At 33.8% G+C, this 10,117-nt stretch overlaps 1 protein-coding gene across 2 annotated transcripts; it reads right to left on the bottom strand.

Moving 5' to 3' along the window:
* Nucleotides 1-792: 792 nt before the first annotated feature.
* Nucleotides 793-9,079, bottom strand: LOC123899912 (protein pleiotropic regulatory locus 1-like). Of its 2 annotated transcripts, none has more exons than XM_045951178.1 (15): nucleotides 8,781-9,079; nucleotides 8,654-8,678; nucleotides 8,189-8,303; nucleotides 6,257-6,319; nucleotides 6,007-6,104; nucleotides 5,240-5,332; nucleotides 4,723-4,786; nucleotides 4,451-4,638; nucleotides 4,220-4,303; nucleotides 3,937-3,997; nucleotides 3,769-3,835; nucleotides 3,564-3,641; nucleotides 1,425-1,489; nucleotides 1,257-1,334; nucleotides 793-1,139 (listed from the first exon to the last, which is right to left on the bottom strand). In XM_045951178.1, the coding sequence occupies exons 5-15, from the start codon at nucleotides 6,067-6,069 to the stop codon at nucleotides 1,018-1,020; spliced, it is 963 nt and encodes a 320-aa protein (XP_045807134.1). In that variant the 5' UTR covers nucleotides 6,070-6,104; nucleotides 6,257-6,319; nucleotides 8,189-8,303; nucleotides 8,654-8,678; nucleotides 8,781-9,079; the 3' UTR covers nucleotides 793-1,017. The 2 variants fall into 2 exon arrangements, with proteins under 2 accessions (XP_045807134.1, XP_045807133.1); XM_045951177.1 differs by having other exon boundaries at nucleotides 6,007-6,090; nucleotides 6,256-6,319; nucleotides 8,781-9,025.
* Nucleotides 9,080-10,117: the final 1,038 nt, after the last annotated feature.

Raw genomic sequence — 10,117 nt, forward strand, 5'->3', positions numbered from 1 at the left:
CCAAGTCACAAGAGTAGGGATTCAAAGATTTAGAATAGAATCCGGTACAATTATGAAATTATATGAAGATAAATTGAGAGTTTTTGAGAGAGAAGTGTTTTGTTGAATATTTTGATTGATTTTCAAATGAAGCACAAATGTTTCTTAAATATAACACATAAGGGCAATAAAGTAAAATGACATAAGATAAGCTATTATTTCAAATAAACTATTAATTGATACTTAATTCCTGTCACATGGTATTACCATATGTGTAAATTTTAGGTACTATAGGGATATTTATTATGCAATAAATTAGTGAGTTCAATATTGGAATTTTATCATTTTTGTTATGAATTTTCATAAGGGGAATCAGATTATATTTTGATGTTTGTCATTGACCTAGTCTTACAAGAGACATTTTGCTTATTCAGTTTCTAGTGTTGATACTAAACACAATGAACTTTGAATAACTCTTTTGCGGACTTGGATCCTCTCCATCTATATTTTTCTACATCTCTCTCCTTCCTCTCTATCTCTCACTTAATCTCACTCTCTCTCATGATTATTTTATTATTTTTTAATGACGAGAGAGATTGAAATTAAGAGAGAGATAGAGAGGAAGGAGAGAGATGTAGAGAAATTGGAAGGAGAAGATCCATTTTCCTCTTTTGTTATATGTTTGGCAGTTCACACAATGAGTTTTGTTTCATCAACTGAAACCTTGACTGATGATGCGATATCACAAATCATATATGTCCAACTTTTTTTTTTTGTGTTTTGAGGGTTTTGTAGTGTATTCACTAAACTGAATTGCAAAACTATTAAATATTGAAATACATACGAATGTACGCAGTAATAATCTTAGTATAATGGTACAAAGATGATCAGAAGTGTGTTAAAAAGGTAGTGTGAATAAATTAGTCGTACATCAAGACCTTCGAGTAACAGCACATCTAATCAAAATGAGAGCCACATAAATAGAACCGACAGATGTCTTTAGGTCTTAGGAGGCCTGAAGTTAAGGGGATGTGTTTCTTAAATGGCATTTTCATCTTGTTTCCACATTTTTATGGTTTTGTCTGCTTCACATGATATAAGCCTCGTACCCGTGATATCATAGGTTAAAGCATAAATACCAGCTTCACTATCCAGTGAACCTGTAAGAGGGAAAGATGAAAACAGATAAGAACAATTAATATGCTTGTCAATCTTGTGTATATGGTAGAACTAACTAGCATCAATCTTAACATGTAAAAACAGTCTAATATGCATACCAGGTTGTACAATTGTTTGGGATTGCTGGGAATTGTGACCACTCTTCCAATCCCAGAACCACATACTGCCATTGTCACCTGAAACAGGAAAAATAAATCAGAAAATATAGTTGAATTCCGTATGACAAATCAATCTTATCACATGATCATGAAAAAAAGGGAAAATACCTCCAGTAACCATAACACCCTCCTCATTGACAGCCATTGCATTGATAATAGTTTTCTGTTGAGAGCTGCACATACATAAATTAATGAATACTTTCAAAAAAATAAAAAAAATGAAAATTTATCAATTAGCATCAAACCATATTTCTATAACTGATATCTTTGAAGCAATATGAAGTTCTGAGGTTTGACCGGGAGGTAAGTAATAAATACATGAAATTGACTTCTTTGTTGTCTAAAAAAAGTGCTCAGCAAGCTTATTCAAGTTATTCATGTGTTAGCGCATCATTTTACTAAGGGCCAAGGCTCTTTCTGCATCCAGATTTACTGTTTTCTATCCAAGCTAAAAATGTGTGGTCCAGCTCAAATTCTCAATGACTCACACCCTCTTTTAGCTTGAGGGGGGAGTATAGAGATGCCCGGTTAATATTCCTCTTTCTACATGTTCACTTTTTCTAGCATTTGCACTAGTTGCAGCTTATAATTCCAGTTTTATGTTTTTACTAGTTTCATTTGAAGCTTAGCTTATCCTAAAATAGTTGATCTATAACTAACTGTAAGCAACTCCGTGTTAGTTACAGTTATTTAGTAGCATAGTCTTTACAATCTACTAGCGGCCAGACAGGCGCGCCACGCCTGTCTGTGTGATCCATATTTTCTATTATACAAAGTTATGTCAAAAAAAGACATGCATTATGTTGTGGTGAGTTTGTTAATAAAAGATTTTTGCTGCTAAAGAATTCACGTATGTAACCTTGTTTTCATTTGCCTACTGTGTCTTCTACAACATTTCTTCTTCTCCACCGACTCTTCTCATTCTCTATGGGTCCGTTTGGTAAAAATAAGCTATAAGCTAGCTGATAGCTGATAAGCTAGCTGATAGCTGAAAAGCTAGCTTATAGCTGATAGCTGAAAAGCTAGCTTATTGAAATTAAAGTGTTTGGTAAAATTAGCTTTTAAAGTGGTTATTAAATATAAAATTACATAATTGATAGTGGGTAGTTTATTTTTTAGAGTGGGTAGTTATTAAATTAAAGGGTAAAAATGGAATAAAGTGTAAAAAGCTATAAGCTATAAGCTCAAATGCTACTTGAAATAGCATCTGAAAAAAAGCTATAAGCTAGTACAAAAAGCTTGTTACCAAACACCTCTAATTTTTTGAAACAAGCTTATAAGCTCATATAATAAGCTATAAGCTAGCTTATTTGTGTTACCAAACAGAGCCTATAACAACAAGCCATTTCTCTAGCTCTTCCAATTCTTCCAACATACTTTGCCTCACTATCATCCTTTCATTCTAGCTTGGTTCTACACACTCCCAACCACACAGATCCTCTCCATCTCTTCTCACCGCCACGAACGCAGCCACCATACATCTCTTCCAATTCTTCAATTCTGGATCTCTTCCAAGACTTCGATTCCTCCCAAGCCAATTTCTTGCATTAGCTTTATTCTGGATCTAGAATTGAAAAAACAAGAGGTCTCTCAAAATTAAATATTGTCTTGACCGCCACCGCCGCCACCGCCGCCGTTAATCCTCACTACAACACCAGCTCCCTGTTTCCGCATTCATATCAGTTTTCATTCTAATTTACACACTTTCACCACCGATACTTCACCTTAGATTAATTTTGGCTTCTGATCCTAAGTTAATTTTAACAGATCTGGAGTTGAAAACACAAGGGTCTTCATCTTAAATTGAGATAACCAAAACCATTGCAATGATTTTCAAGATATTAGTGTATTTTTTATTAGCCTAATTTGTTGAAAGAAATTATTGGGAAGATTCCAAAGGGACAGAACTTACGGCGATTCCGAGAGAGACCGAGGAAGGAGATGGTTGCAGGAAAATATCATGTGTAATTCAATTTGTGTGTGGTACTTTTGATCTGTACCGTATGATTTAATCCTCTCACCATCTTATTTTAACATCCATCCTATTTGAAAGTTCCCCTATATATATATATATATATATATATATCGGAGAGTCATCTACATAATCTTTTCTTTCAGATTCATTTCAGTAACAGTTTACAATTACAATCCAATTTCATTTTTCTCTCTTCTACCATAAACAGTAAACCTAGTTAATGACCCCCCTCCCTAATCACACAAATGACAAGAATAAGTTTATGAACTCACAGCATATCATGACAAAATTCTCCGTTTGGAAGTGTGAACTTTTTAATATTATCAGCCGATGCAGATGCAAAAGCTTGCCTGCAGACAACAAGGAAGAAGGGGTAAGACTGAGAAGACAATAAAATAACAATTTTTTAAGAAAATCAACCATAGTTAAAGAGTTAATAATTCTCCAAGTAACAATCAACAGATATTGAACACATACTCTTTAGGATGTGGAGCCATGGCTCGAACAGACTTTTTATGGTTTGTAAGAGTTAACGTTGTTTTACCTGCATGAAAGCATTGTGTGTAAGCTTGGTAAAAATTCGTACAGGAATTGAATTCAAGTGCATGTAATCACAGCACAAACAGAGAAAAACAAATAAATTACCATATCTAAGGTCCCACATCTTGATCGTAGAATCATGAGAACCAGTGACAACTTGAGGGTCCTATTAAAAATATGACCAGAATAAGGCTCCAAAGTAAGGAAAAAAGAAGGTTTAAAAGTATACAACTATATTAAGACATGTTTCAAAGCTGCATTTGAATGATGGAATCTGTGTACGCAATTATCATATCAAAGAACATGTAGTGGAACTAAGCTACGTATAAAACCTATATGCCAGTTTGAAAAATAAAAAATATAGACAACGGGGGGAAAATGTGCATACCGTTGGCCGTGTAAACACAGAGCAGACAGTATTCTCATGACCTGAAAGAGCATGAATCTGCGTTTTACTACGTATGTCCCAGACCTGAAAGTTTAGCACCAAGCATAGTGATCACATTTCTATTTCCTTAACATATTTAATAAAAAAAAATTAGAAATAGACGAGCAGAAGGTATTGCTTCCACCTAAATCTAAAGATACCATCAAGTAACAATATCAACAAAGTCCATACCCGGCAGACAGAATCAAGTCCTCCAGTAAGTAAAATGCCAATTGTGGGATGAATAGCCAAGCAGTAAACAGCACTCAGATGACCATGATAAGACCTAATAACCTTGTTCTGTTCAAGATCCCAACATTTAACTTGTTTATCGTCACCAGCAGAAAACATGTAGGTATGTTTGTTGCTAATAGCAAGGCCTGTAGAGAAAGCACGCTGTTAGTATTAACCCAGTTCACAATAACTGCCAACACTATTAAATATTTATACCTTTGGCTTCTCACCTCTTACTTGTTCGATGTGACCTGTTAATGTTAGCTTTAGAACACCACTTGCCAAGTCCCATATCTGCCCAAATGAACAACTTAGCAAAAAAATAAAATCCAAAGATTTAAATAGATAGACAGAAAAAAAATTATAAACTCCACATGAATAAGTTAATAAACTATTTCAAATCATAGCTTCAATTTATAGAAAATATATGATAATAATGAGTCAATATTTAAAACTATATATTTAACAAAAAAAGTAGAATAACTCTAGCAAAAAGAATACAAAGAAACTTGAATCAGAAAGTAATTTAACAAAAGGAATAAGCATAGTGACAAGCCAAACATGCACCGCGCATGGCACAGGCTACTGCTCTAGTTACTTAAAAAAAGACAGTTGTTTCAGATTAAATTGCAAAGAAAGAAAGCAACCCACAGAATGAACAATTCAACATGGATCATCAAGTTTTCAGTCTTATCTACATGCCTTCTCATAACAAGAAACTATGACATGCATTTTGTGATCAAATACCTTGATAGTTCGATCTGCAGAACCAGTAGCAAACCATGTATTACTGGGATCAACTGCAACAGATCTCACCAATCCTGAGTGACCACTGATGACCTACAGAAAATAAATCATGGCGAAAATTCTCAGCTAAAATTATATCAGAGTATTATAGTTTAAAAGGATTTCAGAAAAATGATGTACACCAGACCTGATTAGAATGAAAGAATTACGACATTAGCAAACACAAACTAATTATTTTGGATATAGTGGCAGCATGTGAATAGCCAAGTTTTAAAATTGAAATTTGCGATGTTGGGTAGAATTACAGATGCTTGGAAATAGCACACCTATTTGCTGTAAAGCATTACCAGTTCTATGCATTAAATGGATTTTAAAAATCTCTTTTACTACATAGTGGATGCCAACACAGACTTCTCTCTCTCTCTCTCTCTCTCTCTCTCTCTCTCTCTCTCTCTCTCGTTATTATCCAGCACAAAATTTTGGTAAGCACTTACAAACAGCAAGATGTCAATCCAAATCCAGTAGACAAATTGAAATTCTGAATGTAACTAATCCAAGGTAACCTTGCACGGATGGTAAGAAAATGACTGCAATAGGATGATGGAACTAAACAGGTTCCTTGACTAAACTACTAACTAGTTCACCAGGCATCCCTAACTACATTTGTTTTGGTTTACATAATCTGAGAATGAAAAAGAGAACACCCTAAGCGGCTAAGCCATGTATTTATCATTAAATAGTTAAAATAGTGGTCAAGTAGTTCTCACCCTGTAGTTTTTCCATGGCACATGCCAATCAGGTCGTGGCCATTTACTTGGCATTCTTTCCATCAAAGCAGATGTTGAGAAATTCTTGTATATTGAAACTACAACAGTTTAGTCAAAAAGGTCGAATCAGCAGAATGCTAATCCTAGATACATTCATATTGAGCAAAAACAGAAGATGGTGTGCATAACCAACAAAAAGTGTATTGAGATAAAATTTTAAAATATAAAGGCATCGAGAGAAAGCCAGAACCTTTCAGATGAGCCAGAGGTAGAAACAACTACTGTATTCTTGCCCTGGAAACCGTGATCATTCCTGTAAAGAAACAAAAACATAAGAGCCAGTAGTAAATAACAGCTGTTCGAAAAATTTGCATGATCTGCATGTGACACAATCTATGTTTCATTTGGAACATATGGTGTTCCTTTCTGCTGAAGCACGGAATAGTAATGAAAAATGATTTCAAGATTTTGTATAAACATTTATGAACATACGAAAAAGGATAAAATGGAACAGAATATTTTCAAGGCAAGGAATCCATTTATTTTCTTTTTTTAAAAATAAAATGCTACACTGAAGCAAACTTCTAACAACTTCTGCAATCTTCTATCAAGTTTACATAATAAATGGTTTCATAAATTATTGAAAGCCAAATAGGCTCTTCGAACAATATTTTGGAATACTGAACACCACATGATTCATTACTAAGCTTTTGCAAGCCGGACATAAGATGTAATCCCAACTGTTAATATGTCAAAATATAATCATAAAAACTGACGAGTTAAGAATCAAAAATCTGATATCCATGACTCAACAGATTATTTGCTAGTAAAATATTGTCCATAGCCAACATATGTACATTTTGGGATAGGCCAGACTTTTCAAGATAGCTAACCAACCTAAAATAAAAATTACAAGGAATGCTATTAAAGGCCAAAATCCAAATGTGTGCATCATAATAACCATAATAAAAGAAAAGAAAAATCTCTTTTCAAAAAAAAAGAAAAGAAAAATCAGGTTCAAGATTTGAGAGTTGTGTAAAAAGGAACATAGAACAAGAGTTGGCATTCTAAAAAATTATTGCAAAAATTATTAGCTGTCATGGACAATTTGGTCTTGTCTTCTGCAGCCCTTACCACAGAAGTAGTCATCCTGAGCAAGGTTTTAACAAAAGGTCGGCGACTGCGATATGGGCAGTAAAAATAATACTTTTTGGTCTCTAGAACCATAATTGATACCGCATTAGTCGCAATTCACCACTAGATATGTCACCATGACTGTTATTTAAAACCTTGGTCGTGAGACCTAAGGTCTGCATAAGCCGACACATTTTAGCCTCAAAAGCATATAACTAAAGTTTACATAAACCTACGTTGCATAGGTGCAGGTACGGTACCGGTAAGTGGTACAATACTTTTAAAAAAACTAAGGTACGTACGGGTACGTCCATATAATTTATTTTAATAGTTATATAATTAAAATAATAGAATTATATTTTTAAAATAAATAATTAATAAACATAAAAATTGCAGATTGTTTTTGTGAGTGACTTTGTGTTCTACTCTGTCAGTGCTATGTGCCCTTTGTTTTGTTGTAACTTATAAATTGTGGTTTAGACTTTTAGAAAATTAGAAGTAGTACTAATGTACTATACTACTACTTTTAAAAAGAAATAAAAAGGGAACTGAATTAGTTCTAATCTAAAGTGAATCTTAATTAAAAAAATAAACATTTAAAAAAATGAGATTGGGAACCGTTGCTTAAAGAAAAGAAAAATAAAAATTTGATAAAATCTATACTATGCGCGTACCCCAAGCATACCACGCACGACCCCAGACGTACCACGCGCATACCCACGTCAAAGAAAAAAAAAATTGGTACTTTGGGGGTACGGGGCCGGGGAAGTACCGTACGCATACCGGTACCCAGAGATACGAGAAACACTTACTCTACCTAATAAAAAACTTACTCCTACAAATTCAAACCCAGGGAAAAACTCAACAATATAACACTCTCACTGATGTAATACATATAACGTCAAAGAAGCCTAATGTTAACCACATAAGCAAGACGATACTGAGAAACCATAATGACCCAGATGTTAATTCATCAATATTCCACCAACTAGATAATCATAACCATATGCCAAGATGATAACTATTACTACGAGTATCATGTTCATACCTGGAAGAGCAAGCATGTTAGAACTCCCTGCTTGTTGAGACTGATTCTTTGTAGCAGAATTCGTCTGTTGCGGAGGTGGAGTAGTGCTTTTAATTCTACCACACTCAGCATTCACCTAATTTTCATTACAATTACAAAACCACATTAGCATACCTTCATCAGTTCACAAAAAACCCACAAAAAAAGGAACTTTATAACCCTAGACAACTTCATAGCAAACGTGTGTTCTGCCAAATCACTCCGCTACACCCCACTTCAATTCTATGACATGGAAAAGAAAAAAAAAAGTTTTTTTCTAATGAATGTCATTGTAAAACTGATTTACACCAGCAGAACATATCCATTAAACTATTCAAAATTTATACAATTCACATCTCTTCTTAATCAATTCAAGGGCATTAAGGTAACAAAATTAAAATTAACAAAACTCAAATCAAATAAAACCATAATTAAGATAAAACTAACCTTGTCATTAACACCAATTTTCTTGCTGCAAGATTATGAGGAAACAAAAAGGCGTAAGTTAACTAGAATAAGCATTGAGAATGGAAAAAAGTGAAGATTTATGAAAAGAAAAGAGAAAAATTTTAACCTTTCGGAATCGGGAGGAGCGAGTTGTTGATGAAGAGGAGAAAAGAGATCGAGGGCACGTTTGAGGGACTTGAAGCGTAAGCTTCTTGAGTGATTGCGGTTCAACTGCTTACGACGACGTATTGAAGGTGATGAAGTTTTAGGGTTTGTTTCCCAGTGAAGGATGATTTTGAACACAGTGGAAACCGTAGGTTCAACGGGCGAAACTGAGTTTGAGTTTGAGTTTGGGTTCAATGACACCCAAATGGAATTGGATTAGATGCGGTCAAATGCATGCAGTCAAGTGCAGTCAGTTTCTTAGAGTCATCAGATCTTGAAACAGATTTTAACTATTTAAGATCAGATAGTCACAATCTGCTGACTGCATGCAGTCACTGATTTGTGACTGCAGTGAATCCTGGTCCCACCCAAATATATGTGTATTAAGCGTTCGTTTGGCCTCACTTTTTTATCTCTTTTTTTAGAGCTTTTGTAAATAATTTATGTAATTTTTATATATTAGTATAAGTTTGTCAACGTAGTTTATGATAGAAAAGTTTATAAAATTACAATTTTCACTAGTATGAACTTATAAATTAACATAAAACCTAATTTATATTGCATAAGTTGTTTGCATAAGCTCTAAAAAAAGCTCGGCCAAACCAGCCCTAAATATTGTATATTAAATTATATAATTACCCCCTATGTATATATAAGTGTATCCATAAGTATTTGCGATGGTCATACATGTTTGGGTATCATACATTATTAATAAATGGTCTCTACAATGTCATGTAATATCTATGCAACTCATATATATTTTGCTCCAATTGTGATATCACTTTAAAGGTATCATACATTAATAACAAATGATAATGTTTTAAAAAGGAAAGAAAATACAATCAAAGGTTTTAATAACATAAATAAGGTACAATATCATCAATTTTGATATCTTCAATGTCACATCATGGAACTCCAATGGTATAAAATAATAAGGTACGGATCATAAACTTATGATACTCCCTATGATACATTTATTGGAGATGCTCTTATGTTTGAATTTCTTTGAAAGACCTTAATATATTGAATTATAAATAATATATTTTAATTTTACTTTAAACTGAAAGGCTTAACTACACATTTGGTCTCTTACGTTTATTTTAGATTTCAGTTTGGTCACTTACGTTTAAAAAATATCAATTTGGTCTCTTACGTTTCCATTAGGTTTCAATTTTGTCATTTCCGCTCCAAAGCAGCTTTCATCCGGCCGTCTAAGAACCCAACCTAGCTCCAAACGTCCCTCATCGCTAAGATGAGCATCGACGTTTAGTTTTAAGTAGGCCAGAGGCTGGGACTCCA

This window comes from Trifolium pratense, linkage group LG7 (assembly GCF_020283565.1).
Source record: "Trifolium pratense cultivar HEN17-A07 linkage group LG7, ARS_RC_1.1, whole genome shotgun sequence".
NCBI classification, from domain to species: domain Eukaryota; kingdom Viridiplantae; phylum Streptophyta; class Magnoliopsida; order Fabales; family Fabaceae; genus Trifolium; species Trifolium pratense.